The sequence below is a fragment of the Telmatherina bonti genome (genome assembly GCF_933228915.1).
Source record: "Telmatherina bonti genome assembly, chromosome: 12".
In the NCBI taxonomy this organism is placed as follows: domain Eukaryota; kingdom Metazoa; phylum Chordata; class Actinopteri; order Atheriniformes; family Telmatherinidae; genus Telmatherina; species Telmatherina bonti.
In genome coordinates this window covers 1,322,040-1,339,228 of record NC_136610.1, presented here as the reverse complement: position 1 = coordinate 1,339,228, position 17,189 = coordinate 1,322,040, and the positions used below count along the sequence as shown (strand labels likewise).

The 17,189-nt window shown below is 48.9% G+C and overlaps 1 protein-coding gene across 2 annotated transcripts in view; it reads left to right on the top strand.

Annotated features, from left to right (window-relative positions):
* tctn1 (tectonic family member 1) overlaps positions 1-17,189 on the top strand; it is an 86,349-nt gene that overhangs the window by 38,010 nt on the left and 31,150 nt on the right. For both annotated transcript variants that reach the window (XM_079249646.1, XM_079249647.1), the window contains 5 exons: positions 1,673-1,798; positions 1,989-2,077; positions 2,596-2,733; positions 2,837-2,990; positions 10,567-10,698. In XM_079249646.1, the coding sequence (XP_079105772.1) occupies positions 1,673-1,798; positions 1,989-2,077; positions 2,596-2,733; positions 2,837-2,990; positions 10,567-10,698 (639 nt within the window). The remainder of the gene's footprint in view (positions 1-1,672; positions 1,799-1,988; positions 2,078-2,595; positions 2,734-2,836; positions 2,991-10,566; positions 10,699-17,189) is intronic.

Genomic DNA, 17,189 nt, shown 5'->3' with positions numbered 1-17,189 from the left:
TACAAACATGTTGTTTCTTATAATGTTTACAGCGGCAGCGCCTGCATCTCTTTTTATAATCTAGTTTAACAGCTTGTTTAGTTGCACTTTAAATTCAGGTAAATTCCTCGGCTGACTGCATTAAAAGGATTTTTGCAAAAGAATCATTTTTGACGTTTGTAATTTATTATTATTATTTTCTTTACAGTAAGCAGGAAAAAAAATCAATTAAAATCGGAAATCGGATTTGGTTTAAAACAATTGGAGATTTTAGTTTTCGGCCATATCGCCCAGCCCTACTTTTGACTTCATCACTTTCAAACTGTGCTTCTCGTGAACACTTTCAAGGGACCAAACAACTGAAAGTCTGAAGGGGGCAAGGTCTGGGCTGTGGTTGAGACACTGCTGGGACCACTTGACCCTCCTCTGTTCTAAGCATCTTTGGCACCCACCAGCAGCTGACCTTCGAGTATCTAAGGTCATAATGGACAATTTTGTGTGCTGTCCCAACAGATAAGCTTAAAGTCCTTGCAATGTCATCTTGGTCCCCCCTCTGTCAGACTGAATGAGGTCACTGACTGATTCGATCACCTCAGGAGACCTTACTTCTGTAGGCCTCCCAGGCCTGTCTTCATCTTCAACACTGTTCCGGCCTTCTTCAAACAATTTAGCCCACTTGTAGACATTCTTTTGGCTGAAACATGTGGCACCATACACAGCTGACATTCTCCTATGAATTTCAACTGATTTGCTGCCTTCAGCAACCAAAAACTTACCGCTGACCACTGTTCAATCCTGGAGCATGCTTCTTGGTCGGCCATCTTTGTTAATCGCCAAAACTCTCAAAGTTTTTTTTTAATCTGCAAAAGAAATTAAATCCATGTGAAAAAGAAGTAAAACAAAACACATTTTAAAAAGTAAGCTTCTATCTGTATTGGAAGTCCTTATACGAAAAATTCACCTTATTTATTGAATGACCCTCATATACATAATAAAACAGGGAGGAGGGGGCAACTCTGGTCCTTGAGGACCGTAGTCCCACAAGTTTCTCCACTGAAACACACCTGACTCACATCCGACTTAATTAGCAGACTTATGCAGAGCCTGACATCAAACTCTTTACTAATGGATTTGAGTTAGGTGTGTTGTAGCAGCAAAACTCTGAACATCTGCAGGATTGTGTGGCGTTCAAAGACCTGAGTTCCCCCCCGCCCCCTTGGTGTGCCAATCAATGCCAAACAAAAAACATATCAGCCAAAACTTAGACCGCAAGCAACTCAACACCAAAGTTACAAACGGTTAGTAACCATAGCGGTTCACCAAACCAGTTTGAGTCACTGGCCGTGATGGAGTGGCAAGCTGTGGCATAACGTCCAAGCCAAACACAGCTGCTATGTGTGGGGACGACGTCAGCTTTTATATCGCCGCTCAGCAGAGATCCAGCCAGCCACAGGCAGGCGTGAGCGTGGCCGACCAATTATAGCAGCAACATCACTCTGAGGGCAGCACAAGCACTAATACAGGAGCAGCCAATCCCAGGAAGCTCCATCACAGTCTTCATTTGCATGGCGACATGCCATGGACTGTCACAAGAACGTTAGTGACTCAGCAGACCCACCCGTGAGTCTGACGTTGCCTGAACTAGGAACCTGTTGCTGGTCTAAGAACAGTTAGACCGTTTTTGTGTTGTCAGGTCGTCTATGTGATAACACACACTTCGGCTGGAATGGTGGTGAATGCAACGGTGTCTCTGGTTCTGGGATCCATCCGTGAAGCGACAGTACAGCTGAAACAGGAGTTCCAGCTCTCGTTCATCCAGGTACTTTCTATCAGCCAATGTATTTATTAAATCCATGGCCGGTCTGAGTTCTATGCAGAGGTTTTCTGAGTGTATCGCCCCATCTGGAGGAAAAACTCTGAACTTTTCAGAAATTTCTCATGTTTTCATGAAACTGAAACCATTCATCTCGAATCTGAGTGACACTTTCTGTCTTGTGTGCCCTGAAAAGGAGGGCCAAGGAGACGTGGTCGTGCAGTACAGTGGAAATCCAGGTTACGTTGTGGGAATGCCGCTTGTGTCCGGAACAAGAACAACAGAATATCCTTCTCTTTTCTCTCCCAGCAAGATCTCGTAAAAGCACAACGCCAGTCCACAGCTGCCTTCTCTCTGGATGAATGTAGAATTAGAACCTGCAGTTTTTCTTCTTCAGTATTTTTATTGGCTTCTTCATGAAAAAGGCAACAGGCATGGCAGCAGATACAGTACTAGACTGGAGACGCAAAGCCTAAACAAGCAGAAAAAGACATTTACATTCTGTGGTTGCAGAAAATGAAGGAGATTAGCATGTTGCGGAGAGCTATGAGGTGACTGGATGCAGGATAGTAAATAATCTGAGGTGCCTCAAAAAGAATCAGTCTGGTTCTGATAGGGTCCAGGAAAGTCCTGTAAGGTGCCGCCTCATGTTCATCTTTTCAGGATTATTTAATTTGCTTCAGCCAGGGAGACCAGAAAAGATCTGCTGACTTTGACTAAAAGATGGAAGTTAATCTCCGGTGTGGTGTTCTGGGACTGAATGAGCTCCACAGACCAGGATTGATCCTTGACCAACTCGCCACTGGGATCAGCAGAAGCGGACATCTCAGAGACACTCTGTCTGTCCTCCACAGCAGTCCAGACCAGGACTGTCTGCAGAGTCCACATCGGCGCTCTGCCATCCTGTTTGGCGTGGACTCTTTGTCTGCCTGCACCTTAAGGCACGGCATTCTTCCACTCAACACATCATGGACTTGGGAACTGATACTGTGGTCTCTGTGGGTCTCATTGTGTTTGTAATTGTGTCTTCTCTTGTTGTTGCAGACTGGAGGACATGGCTAACTGCTCCCTGGTCTCCCAGCTGCTTCTGGAAGTTCTCAGAGGACCGGAGTATCCCCAGTACGTGGCCTCGTTTGGAAACTCTCCACTAGAGAGTCCACCGGACTGGGTGGAGATTAGGAGTGTGGTCCATTCGTCGGTGAGTCTAGAAACAGAGCTTCAGCGATTCAGGGGTTCAGGAAGTTCCTGTTTCCAGAGTTTGCAGGTCAGGACTCAAACCGTCAGTCATCCCAAGTAGTGTCATCATCAACACTCTCTTGCAAAGCACAATGAAATGTCTTCACCAGCTTTCGGCCAAGGCACACAGTAAAACACTCAGGAGAAGAAAATCACATTTAAAATCGATCTACATGTCAGAACATATCCATCCTTTTTCTGAACCAGTAAAGGTTGTCGGACAGGTTGTTGGTCCATCACAGGACCACACAGAGACAAGCGCAAAATTAACCTCTGAAGGGACTGGCGTAGATTTAACGCACATGTTGCAGCATAGCGGAGTTTTAATGTTCAGTCCACGGGTGGGTGTGAATATGGGGCCATGACAACAAGACTGTGTGATGGGTTGTGTGTGTGATGAGTGTGCTGTGACTGCAGTTCACTCTATAATATAATATACATACACTGCTCAGAAAACTAAAGGGAACACTAAAGTACCACGTTGTAGCTCTGAATGAATTAAATATTTTTATTAAATACTTTGTTCTTTCCATAGCAGAATGTGCTGACAACAAAATCACAAAAATTATCAATGAAAACCAAACATATCAACCCATGGAGGTCTGGATTTGGAGTTCTACTCCAAATGAAAGTGGAAAAACACACTACAGGCTGATCCAACTTTGATGTAATGTCCTTTAAACAAGTCAGAATGAGGCTCAGTAGTGTGTGTGGCCTCCGCGTGCCTGTATGACCTCCCTACAACGCCTGGGCATGCTCCTGATGAGGCGGTGGATGTTCTCCTGAGGGATCTCCTCCCAGACCTGGACTAAAGCATCCGCCAACTCCTGGACAGTCTGTGGTGCAACTTGGCGTTGGTGGATGGAGCGAGACATGATGTCCCAGATGTTCTCAGCTGGATCCAGGTCTGGGGAACGGGCGGGCCGGTCCATAACATCAATGCCTTGGTGTTGCAGGAACTGCTGACACACTCCAGCCACATGAGGTCTAGCATTGTCTTGCATTAGGAGGAACCCAGGGCCAACCGCACCAGCATATGGTCCCACAAGGGGTCTGAGGATCTCATCTCGGTACCTAATGGCAGTCAGGCTACCTCTGGCGAGCACATGGAGGGCTGTGCTGCCCTCCAAAGAAATGCCCCCCCACACTATTACTGACCCACTGCCAAACCGGTCCTGCTGGAGGATGTTGCAGGCAGCAGAACGTTCTCCACGGCGTCTCCAGACTCTGTCACGTCTGCCACATGTGCTCAGTGTGAACCTGCTTCCATCTGTGAAGAGCTCAGGGCGCCAGTGGAGAATTTACCAATCTTGGTGTTTCTCTGGCAAACGCCAAACGTCCTGCACGGTGTTGGGCTGGAAGCACAACCCCCACCTGTGGACGTCGGGTCCTCATACCACCCTCATGGAGTCTGTTTCTGACTGTTGGAGCAGACACATGCACATTTGTGTCCTGCTGGAGCTCATTCTGCAGGGCTCTGGCAGTGCTCCTCCTGTTCCTCCTTGCACAAAGAAGGAGGTAGCGGTCCTGCTGCTGGGTTGTTGTCCTCCCACGGCCTCCTCCACGTCTCCTGATGTACTGGCCTGTCTCCTGGTAGCGCCTCCATGCTCTGGACACTACGCTGACAGACACAGCAAACCTTCTTGCCACAGCTGGCATTGATGTGCCATCCTGGATGAGCTGCACTACCTGAGCCACTTGTGTGGGTTGTAGACTCCGTCTCATGCTACCACTAGAGTGAAAGCACCTCCAGCATTCAGACCAAAACATCAGCCAGAAAGCATCGGAACTGAGAAGTGGTCTGTGGTCTCCACCTGCATAACCACTCCTTTATTGGGTGTGTCTTGCCAGTTGCCTCTAATTTCCACCTGTTGTCTGTTCCATTTGCACAACAGCAGGTGGAACTGATTGTCAATCAGTGTTGCTTCCTAAGTGGACAGTTCCATTTCACAGAAGTCTGGTTGACTTGGAGTTACATCGTGTTTTTTAGGTGTTCCCTTTATTTTTTGAGTAGTGTATAATATAATATAAATATAATATAATGATGTTTTGCTGTATCTTATACTTAATAGTGAAAAAATTATAACTATATAATCTAGTAATGTTGCTATTACATAGCAGCAAGTGTGAATGCAATAATGTTTAAATACTGATGAGTAATGCAAAAAAGCTGAAGATGTCTCTGAAATTAGTGGTAACACATTCCAGCTGCGAGCAGGGGTGCAGCATTTATTGCTGGAAGCGATGCGTGAAATCAAGTAATTTGACACAGTGTGAATGGAAGCAGCTTCAATAGAAGTAAAGTTCCACCATGAATTTATGTCAAACTGAATAGCTTTCAAGCAGGACAGATCAAGGTTAAAGCTTGCTGTTACTCCAAAGTTAGGACTGCAATGTACCAGACACTGGAAACGGGTGCGGACCTCTAAACCCTGTTGAAGTAGTTTGCAGCTCGTTATGTACAAACTGACAAATGTCTGAGCTGAATTTTTTATTGTCCACAGCATTTGGTTTGACGGGCTTTTATCCAATCACAAGCCTGTTTTGTTTTTTTTTAAAATGCAGAATAACTCAAAATGTACAAAAGTTTACCATGACAAATTCATAGCATAATTCTGCTGAATGAAGAGTTTAATATTTGAATGGCTGAAGTGACACAAACAGTCAAAGAGGAATGGGTGCCGAAATTTGGCAGAATAATAATAACTATAAAATGTGCTGTTATTGAAAGAACAGCAACTGTGAATGCATTATTACTTAATTATGCTCAATAATTGAAATTAAATTGTATTAGCTTCACCACTTGGAGAAGACCACAATAACCTTCTGACATTATTTGTTAAGCTGCAGCATCTCGTATTGAACCCGTGAACTTCTGAACCACAGCCTTTTGCATTTAACTACAGCAACAGCTCTTACCTGCAAGCTATTAGAAGCATTGCAATATTTTGCCATTGGAATGGGAATGCTTGACCTCTATGACGACGACAAACCTGGGCATGAATGTTCCCTTGCCCGGACGCGGGTCACCGGGACCCCCCTCTGGAGCCAGGCCTGGAGGTGGGGTACGAGAGCGAGCGTCTGGTGGTCAGGCCTTTGCCCATGGGGCCCGGTCGGGCTCAGCCCAAAAGGGTTACAAGGGCCCCACCTCCCGTGAGCTCACCATCTGGAGGAGCCGTAGGGGTCAGGTGCAATGTGAGCTGGGCGGCAGCAAGAGGCGGGGACCCTGGCGGTCGGATCCCCGGCTGCAGAAGCTGGCTCTAGGGACGTGGAACGTCACCTCTCTGGTGGGGAAGGAGCCTGAGCTTGTGCACGAGGTTGAGCGATTCCGGCTAGATATAGTTGGACTCACCTCGACGCATGGCTTGGGCTCTGGAACCAGAACCCTCGAGAGGGGCTGGACCATCTTCCACTCTGGAGTTGCTCATGGTGAGAGGCGCCGAGCAGGTGTGGGCATTCTCATCAGTCCCCAGCTTGGTGCCTGCACGTTGGGGTTTACCCCGGTGGATGAAAGGGTAGTTTCCCTCCGCCTCCGGGTGGGGGGACGGGTCCTGGCTGTTGTCTGTGCTTATGCACCGAACAGCAGTTCAGAGTACCCACCCTTTCTGGAGTCCTTGGAGGGAGTGCTGGAGGGTGCTCCTTCTGGGGACTCCATTGTTCTGCTGGGGGACTTCAATGCTCACGTGGGCAATGACAGTGAGACCTGGAGGGGAGTGATTGGGAGATATGGTCTCCCCCCCCTCTGAACCCAAATGGTGTTTTGTTATTGGAGTTTTGTGCTCATCATGGATTGTCCACAACGAACACCATGTTCCAACATAAGAGTGGCCATATGTGCACCTGGCATCAGGATTCCCTGGGCCGCAGTTCGATGATCGATTTTGTAGTCGTATCGTCGGACCTGCGGCCACATGCCTTGGACACTCGGGTGAAGAGGGGGGCGGAGCTTCAACTGATCACCACCTGGTGGTGAGTTGGCTCAGATGGTGGGGGAGGAAGCCGGTCAGATCTGGCAGGCCCAAACGTGTTGTGAGGGTCTGCTGGGAACGTCTGGCTGAGTCCCCCGTCAGAGCGAGCTTCAACTCCCACCTTCAGCAGAGCTTCAACCATGTCCCGAGTGAGGCGGGGGACATTGAGTCCGAATGGGCTGTGTTCCGTGTCTCTATTGCTGAGGCGGCCAGCCGGAGCTGTGGTTGTAAGGTCGTTGGTGCCTGTCGTGGCGGTAATCCCAGGACTGGTTGGTGGACACCAACAGTGAGGCAAACCGTCAAGCTGAAGAAGGAGTCCTATCGGCCTTCTTGGCCTGTGGGACTCTGGAGGCAGCTGATGGGTACCGACAGGCTAAGCAGCATGCGGCTTCGGCTGTCGCCAAGGCAAAAACTCGGGCATGGGAGGAGTTCGGCGAGGCCATGGAGAAAGACTTCCAGACGGCTTCGAGGTGATTCTGGTCACCTCGAAGCCGTGACCAGAATCACCATCCGGCGGCTCAGGAGGGGGAAGCAGTGCTCCATCAATACTGTGTACAGTGGAGATGGGGTGCTGCTGACCTCAGCTCGGGACGTTGTGGGTCGGTGGAAGGAATACTTCGAAGACCTCCTCAATCCTACCAACACGTCTTCCCATGAGGGAGCAGAGCTGGTGGACTCAGGGGTGGACTCTCCTATCTCTGGGGCTGAAGTCGCTGAGGTGGTTAAAAAGCTCCTTGGCGGCAAGGCCCCGGGGGTGGATAAGATCCGCCCGGAGTTCCTTAAGGCTCTGGATGCTGTGGGGCTGTCCTGGCTGACACGCCTCTGCAGCATCGCGTGGACATCGGGGGCAGTGCCTCTGGACTGGCAGACTGGGGTGGTGGTCCCCCTTTTTAAGAAGGGGGACCGAAGGGTGTGTTTCAATTACAGGGGAATCACACTCCTCAGCCTCCCTGGTAAGGTCTATTCAGGGGTCCTGGAGAGGAGGGTCTGCCGGATAGTCGAATCTCGGATTGAGGAGGAGCAGTGTGGTTTTCGTCCTGGTCACGGAGCAGTGGACCAGCTCTATACCCTCTTTGGGGTCCTGGAGGGGACATGGGAGTTTGCCCAACCAGTCTACATGTGCTTTGTGGACCTGGAGAAGGCGTTCGACGGTGTCCCCCGGGGGCTCCTGTGGGGGGTACTCTGGGAGTATGGGGTACCGGACGTCCTTGTACGAACTGTCCGGTCCCTGTACGACAGGTGTCAGAGCTTGGTCCGCATTGCTGGTAGTAAGTCGGATTAGTTTCCAGTGAGGGTTGGACTCCGCCAAGGCTGCCCTTTATCATCGATTCTGTTCATAACTTATATGGACAGAATTTCTAGGTGCAGCCGAGGTGTTGAGGGGATCCGGCTTGGTGGCCTCAGGATTGGGTCCCTGCTTTTTGCAGATGATGTGGTCCTGTTGGCTTCGTCTGGTCGTGATCTCCAGCTCTCGCTTGAGCGATTCGCAGCCGAGTGTGAAGCGGCTGGGATGAGAATCAGCACCTCCAAATCTGAGACCATGGTCCTCAGCCGGAATAGGGTGGATTGCCCTCTCCGGGTCGGGAGTCAGGTCCTGCCTCAGGTGGAGGAGTTTAAATATCTCGGGGTCTTGTTCACGAGTGAGGGAAGGATGGAGCATGGGATGGACCGACGGATCAGTGCGGCGTCTGCAGTAATGTGGAGTCTGCGCCGATCTGTCGTGGTGAAGAAGGAGCTGAGCCAGAAGGCGAAGCTCTCGATTTACCAGTCGATCTACGTTCCTACCCTCACCTATGGTCATGAGCTGTGGGTCGTGACCAAAAGAAGGAGATCTCGTATACAGGCGGCTGAAATGAGTTTCCTCCGCAGGGTGGCCGGGCTCTCCCTTAGAGATAGGGTGAGGAGCTCGGTCATCCGGGAGGAGATCAGAGTAGAGCCGCTGCTCCTCCGCATCGAGAGGAACCAGTTGAGGTGGCTCGGGCATCTGGTCAGGATGCCTCCTGGACCTCCCTGTTGAGGTGTTCCAGGCACGTCCCTCGGGGAGGAGACCCCGGGGAAGACCCAGGACACGCTGGAGGGATTATATCTCTCAGCTGGCCTGGGAACGCCTCGGGATCCCCCCGCAGAGTTGGCAAATGTGGCTGGGGAGAGGGAAGTCTGGGCTTCCCTGCTTAGGCTGCTGCCCCCGCGACCCGACCCCGGATAAGCAGCATGAAGACGGGAATGGGAATGCCTTTTTGAAACTTCCACCACTGTGTTATCAGCAGGATTGAATAAAGATGTGGACTATTTTGAATAGTTTGTAAAAACAACAAGAATTCTGAAGTCAGTAGTGACACTGCATTCATCATTGCAAAAACTCATTCAAAATTGCTTATGTAATCAGTTCAAGACTTATTGTTCAAAGTGAACAATTTTGTTTCATTTCATTTGTTTTATTTTAAGTATTGTAACAAAAATTTAACGCTGAACTGTGATTTCTCAAGTTTATTTTTTAACTTTGTATTAAAAATTTGTATTATTTGTACAACTTTTGGAGACATAGACCTTACAACAAACACATTTCATTTTATTTGTGCACATTCCAGACACTTGAACTGCAGAGTTTGCAACTGTTGCCTATTGAAGCACAGCTGAAGTGAGGACCTTTGATGGAACAGCATGCAGCACTGTGTGCAACAACTGACATGCCATAACTGCGCACAATGTTAGATGCTGGGTTTGAACCTGTGCCTTGTATATGCGTACTTGTGTACCGGCGCACATTGGTGACCAATCCCTGAGCTGAATTTCTGTTTTCTCCAATCACAGGAACAGATTTGAAAATTTGACAAAAGCTTGAAAAACTTCAAAAGTTTAAATGTTAGAAAAAGCGAATAATTGAAGTGAGACAAAAGGTGTAGGAGGAATGGTGTGCCAAACTTTTTGCAGGAAAGAACTGAGATGAGACTGAGACGAACCGGACACTGGGAACCGGTGCAGAGCTCTGAACCCTGTTAGAACAGTTTTCAGCTCATTATGAAAAAACTGGCCAATCGCCAAGCTAATATTTTTTCAACGTCCTTTGAAGGACTTTCACAAGGCTGAGTTTATTTGCGCGATCGGGCGACTGTGAATGCCCTTTTACTGAACGATACCGAATGACTGAAATCATATTGCATCAGCAGTATGATCTGCATCTGGAGAAGCAGCACAACTATCTGACTTGATTTATCAAGATGCAGCATCAGGGTTTCACCTCATGACCATCCCACTCATTTACCTCTACACCAGCAGAGCTCCTATCTGCACCTTGGCAGAAGCGTTAAATTGTTTTGCTATTAGGATAGGAATGCTCTTTTGCAACTTCCAGCAGCAGTGAATCATATTCACGCTGATTAACATCAACATTAATATTAGTAACAATCCTCGTCCAATCTTAACCAGCACTACCAGTAAGATCTGTAAGCAGCTGTACATGTTGCAGGCTGTCAGGTTGATAGTTGACAAACCACACTAACTTGTTAAGCAGAAGGTTGATGTTTGCTGTTGCATCATGAGGCTTAAGTGAACCACATGGTCATCTTGCAGGACTCTCTGGGCTGCAGCATACCTCTGTCACGTCATTTTGAAGTTGAATGGCGCAAGTATGGATCTCTGCTGAACCCCCAGGCTCGGATAGTGAGCATCAGAGACGCTGTCCAGACCAACACCAGCAGTTTGGTAAGACCTGAAGTTACACATGGATGGTAGTCTCTTGCCTGTTACAGCTAACATAATAAGAGGTTTGTGTTGGTTCAGTATGTTTGTTTCATTGCCACAGGTCCCAATATGTATTTAGTAATGATTAATTCATTTATTTTTTCTTAAATGCAGAGTATGTAAGATTTCAAGGCGATTCTGCCCAAAACCAGGTGGCAAACACCAGGTAGTGAGCAAAACCACAAAACTGCTGCCTCCACAACCCACCACAGGGTGGCAGTAAATAGGAAATACCCCTGGCCCCTCCCATCCCCTAAACACAGCATCTTTCATCATCACCTTTTATCATCACCTTTCACAAGACTCAAACTTTATTATCCCAAAAAGCTATGATGAAATCCAGTATTTCAGCTTCAAGTGAACCAGGAAGTAACTGTTAACACAGCAGGTTCCTCCTCACCCTGAAAATCATCATAATTTATTATGTTGTTTTGCAAAGTAGTACGTAAAAATTACAATATAGCAAATGGAATTGAAGGTGCTAGTAAGAAGAGGCTAAATTTATTGCAATTTATAACACAAAATACAAAATACACAGAACTAACAGCGGCAACAGTGTGTGTGTATAAACACACCACAAACCCCACAGAGCAAAGTCCAGGATCCACAAACAGACACAACTACCTGCAAAGGATGTGATGTTTAGATTCCACAACAGACGGTCAATAACTCCTGTTGTCCATATTTTATTTTGCTGCTGACTTTATACACATTTGTCACCTTTTTGGTTAATTACAGTTATGGAAATTATTATAGGATGCAGTAAAGGGGGTTGAGGGCTTTTACTGGGGCAGATCGTCTAGTGTGAAGTCACTGGTATGGGCATCAGCTCCATACCAGTGTCATCGTAGATCTGACAGCGTCCCGACTGGTCGTCATCGTAGGTCTGACAACGTCCCGATTGGTTGTCATCATAGCTCTGACAGCGTCCCGATTGGTCGTCATCGTAGATCTGATAACATCCCGATCGGTCGTCATCGTAGGTCTGACAACGTCCCGATTGGTTGTCATCGTATTTCTGACAACATCCAGATCGGTCTTCATCGTATTTCTGACAATGTCCAGATCGGTCTTCATCGTAGGTCTGACAATGTCCCGATCGGTCTTCATCATAGGTCTGACAACGTCCCGATTGGTTGTCATTGTAGGTGTGACAACGTCCCGATCGGTTGTCATCGTATTTCTGACAACGTCCCGATCGGTCGTCATCGTAGGTCTGACAACGTCCCGATTGGTTTTCATCGTATTTCTGACAACGTCCAGATCGGTCTTCATCGTAGGTCTGAAAACGTCCCGATCGGTTGTCATTGTAGATCTGACAACGTCCCGATCAGTCGTCATCGTAGGTCTGACAACGTCCCAATCGGTCGTCATCGTAGTTCTGACAACGTCCCGATCGGTCATCATCATCATAGGTCTGACAACGTCCCAATTGGTCGCCATCGTAGGTCTGACAACGTCCCGATCGGTCGTCATCGTAGGTCTGACAACGTCCCGATTTGTTGTCATCGTAGGTCTGACAACGTCCCGATCGATCGTCATCGTAGATATGACAACGTCCCGATCGGTCGTCATCGTAGGTCCGACAGCGTCCCGATTTGTTGTCATCGTAGGTCTGACAACGTCCCGATTGGTTGTCATCGTAGGTCTGATAACGTCCCAATTGGTCGCCATCGTAGGTCTGACAACGTCCCAATCGGTCTTCATCGTAGGTCTGACAATGTCCTGATTGGTCGCCATCGTAGGTCTGACAACGTCCCGATCGGTTGTCATCCTAGGTCTGACAATGTCCCGATCGGTTGTCTTCGTATTTCTGACAAGGTCCAGATCGGTCTTCATCGTAGGTCTGACGATGTCCCGATTGGTTGTCATGGTATTTCTGACAACGTTCCGATCGGTCGTCATCGTAGGTCTGACAACGTCCCGATTGGTTGTCATCCTAGGTCTGACAATGTCCCGATCGGTTGTCTTCGTATTTCTGACTAAGGTCCAGATCGGTCTTCATCGTAGGTCTGACGATGTCCCGATCGGTTGTCATCATATTTCTGACAACGTTCCGATCGGTCATCATCGTAGGTCTGACAACGTCCCGATTGGTTGTCATCGTATTTCTGACAACGTCCAGATCGATCGTCATCATATTTCTGACAATGTCCCGATCGGTCGTCATCGTAGGTCTGACAACGTCCCGATTTGTTGTCATCGTAGGTCTGACAACGTCCCGATCGATCGTCATCGTAGATATGACAACGTCCCGATCGGTCGTCATCGTAGGTCCGACGGCGCCCCGATTTTTTGTCATCGTAGGTCTGACAACGTCACGATTGGTTGTCATCGTAGGTCTGACAACGTCCCAATCGGTCGTCATCGTAGGTCTGACAACGTCCTGATTGGTTGTCATCGTATTTCTGACAACGTCCAGATCGGTCTTCATCGTAGGTCTGACAATGTCCTGATCGGTCGCCATCGTAGGTCTGACAACGTCCCGATCGGTTGTCATCGTATTTCTGACAACGTCCAGATCGGTCTTCATCGTAGGTCTGACAACGTCCCGATTGGTTGTCATCGTATTTCTGACAACGTCCAGATCGATCGTCATCGTATTTCTGACAACGTCCCGATCGGTCGTCATCGTAGGTCTGACAACGTCCCGATTTGTTGTCATCGTAGGTCTGACAACGTCCCGATCGATCGTCATCGTAGATATGACAACGTCCCGATCGGTCGTCATCGTAGGTCCGACAGCGTCCCGATTTGTTGTCATCGTAGGTCTGACAACGTCCCGATTGGTTGTCATCGTAGGTCTGATAACGTCCCAATTGGTCGCCATCGTAGGTCTGACAACGTCCCAATCGGTCTTCATCGTAGGTCTGACAATGTCCTGATTGGTCGCCATCGTAGGTCTGACAACGTCCCGATCGGTTGTCATCCTAGGTCTGACAATGTCCCGATCGGTTGTCTTCGTATTTCTGACAAGGTCCAGATCGGTCTTCATCGTAGGTCTGACGATGTCCCGATTGGTTGTCATCGTATTTCTGACAACGTTCCGATCGGTCGTCATCGTAGGTCTGACCACGTCCCGATTGGTTGTCATCCTAGGTCTGACAACGTTCCGATCGGTCGTCATCGTGTTTCTGACAACGTCCAGATCGATCGTCATCGTAGGTCTGACAACGTCCCGATTTGTTGTCATCGTAGGTCTGACAACGTTCCGATCGGTCGTCATCGTAGGTCTGACAACGTCCCGATTTGTTGTCATCGTAGGTCTGACAACGTCCCGATCGATCGTCATCGTAGGTCTGACAATGTCCTGATTGGTCGCCATCGTAGGTCTGACAACGTCCCGATCGGTTGTCATCCTAGGTCTGACAATGTCCCGATCGGTTGTCTTCGTATTTCTGACAAGGTCCAGATCGGTCTTCATCGTAGGTCTGACGATGTCCCGATTGGTTGTCATGGTATTTCTGACAACGTTCCGATCGGTCGTCATCGTAGGTCTGACAACGTCCCGATTGGTTGTCATCCTAGGTCTGACAATGTCCCGATCGGTTGTCTTCGTATTTCTGACTAAGGTCCAGATCGGTCTTCATCGTAGGTCTGACGATGTCCCGATCGGTTGTCATCATATTTCTGACAACGTTCCGATCGGTCGTCATCGTAGGTCTGACAACGTCCCGATTGGTTGTCATCGTATTTCTGACAACGTCCAGATCGATCGTCATCATATTTCTGACAATGTCCCGATCGGTCGTCATCGTAGGTCTGACAACGTCCCGATTTGTTGTCATCGTAGGTCTGACAACGTCCCGATCGATCGTCATCGTAGATATGACAACGTCCCGATCGGTCGTCATCGTAGGTCCGACGGCGCCCCGATTTTTTGTCATCGTAGGTCTGACAACGTCACGATTGGTTGTCATCGTAGGTCTGACAACGTCCCAATCGGTCGTCATCGTAGGTCTGACAACGTCCTGATTGGTTGTCATCGTATTTCTGACAACGTCCAGATCGGTCTTCATCGTAGGTCTGACAATGTCCTGATCGGTCGCCATCGTAGGTCTGACAACGTCCCGATCGGTTGTCATCGTATTTCTGACAACGTCCAGATCGGTCTTCATCGTAGGTCTGACAACGTCCCGATTGGTTGTCATCGTATTTCTGACAACGTCCAGATCGATCGTCATCGTATTTCTGACAACGTCCCGATCGGTCGTCATCGTAGGTCTGACAACGTCCCGATTTGTTGTCATCGTAGGTCTGACAACGTCCCGATCGATCGTCATCGTAGATATGACAACGTCCCGATCGGTCGTCATCGTAGGTCCGACAGCGTCCCGATTTGTTGTCATCGTAGGTCTGACAACGTCCCGATTGGTTGTCATCGTAGGTCTGATAACGTCCCAATTGGTCGCCATCGTAGGTCTGACAACGTCCCAATCGGTCTTCATCGTAGGTCTGACAATGTCCTGATTGGTCGCCATCGTAGGTCTGACAACGTCCCGATCGGTTGTCATCCTAGGTCTGACAATGTCCCGATCGGTTGTCTTCGTATTTCTGACAAGGTCCAGATCGGTCTTCATCGTAGGTCTGACGATGTCCCGATTGGTTGTCATCGTATTTCTGACAACGTTCCGATCGGTCGTCATCGTAGGTCTGACCACGTCCCGATTGGTTGTCATCCTAGGTCTGACAACGTTCCGATCGGTCGTCATCGTGTTTCTGACAACGTCCAGATCGATCGTCATCGTAGGTCTGACAACGTCCCGATTTGTTGTCATCGTAGGTCTGACAACGTTCCGATCGGTCGTCATCGTAGGTCTGACAACGTCCCGATTTGTTGTCATCGTAGGTCTGACCACGTCCCGATCGATCGTCATCGTAGATATGACAACGTCCCGATCGGTCGTCATCGTAGGTCCGACAGCGCCCCGATTTTTTGTCATCGTAGGTCTGACAACGTCACGATTGGTTGTCATCGTAGGTCTGACAACGTCCCAATCGGTCGTCATCGTAGGTCTGACAACGTCCTGATTGGTTGTCATCGTATTTCTGACAACGTCCAGATCGGTCTTCATCGTAGGTCTGACAATGTCCTGATCGGTCGCCATCGTAGGTCTGACAACGTCCCGATCGGTTGTCATCGTATTTCTGACAACGTCCAGATCGGTCGTCATCCTAGGTCTGACAACGTCCCGATCGGTCGCCATTGTAGGTCTGACAATGTCCTGATCGGTCGCCATTGTAGGTCTGACAACGTCCCGATCGGTTGTCATCATATTTCTGACAACGTTCCGATCGGTCGTCATCGCAGGTCTGACAACGTCCCGATTGGTTGTCATCGTATTTCTGACAACGTCCAGATCGATCGTCATCGTATTTCTGACAACGTCCCGATCGGTCGTCATCCTAGGTCTGACAACGTCCCGATTTGTTGTCATCGTAGGTCTGACAACGTCCCGATTGGTTGTCATCGTAGATATGACAACGTCCCGATCGGTCGTCATCGTAGGTCCGACAGCGTCCCGATTTGTTGTCATCGTAGGTCTGACAACGTCCCGATTGGTTGTCATCGTAGGTCTGATAACGTCCCAGTTGGTCGCCATCGTAGGTCTGACAACGTCCCAATCGGTCTTCATCGTAGGTCTGACAATGTCCTGATTGGTCGCCATCGTAGGTCTGACAACGTCCCGATCGGTTGTCATCCTAGGTCTGACAATGTCCCGATCGGTTGTCTTCGTATTTCTGACAAGGTCCAGATCGGTCTTCATCGTAGGTCTGACGATGTCCCGATTGGTTGTCATGGTATTTCTGACAACGTTCCGATCGGTCGTCATCGTAGGTCTGACAACGTCCCGATTGGTTGTCATCCTAGGTCTGACAATGTCCCGATCGGTTGTCTTCGTATTTCTGACAAGGTCCAGATCGGTCTTCATCGTAGGCCTGACGATGTCCCGATCGGTTGTCATCATATTTCTGACAACGTTCCGATCGGTCGTCATCGTAGGTCTGACAACGTCCCGATTTGTTCTCATCGTAGGTCTGACAACGTCCCGATCGGTCGTCATCGTAGGTCCGACAGCGTCCCGATTTGTTGTCATCGTAGGTCTGACAACGTCCCGATTGGTTGTCATCGTAGGTCTGATAACGTCCCAATTGGTCGCCATCGTAGGTCTGACAACGTCCCAATCGGTCTTCATCGTAGGTCTGACAATGTCCTGATTGGTCGCCATCGTAGGTCTGACAACGTCCCGATCGGTTGTCATCCTAGGTCTGACAATGTCCCGATCGGTTGTCTTCGTATTTCTGACAAGGTCCAGATCGGTCTTCATCGTAGGTCTGACGATGTCCCGATTGGTTGTCATCGTATTTCTGACAACGTCCAGATCGGTCTTCATCGTAGGTCTGACAATGTCCCGATTGGTCTTCATCGTAGGTCTGACAACGTCCCAATT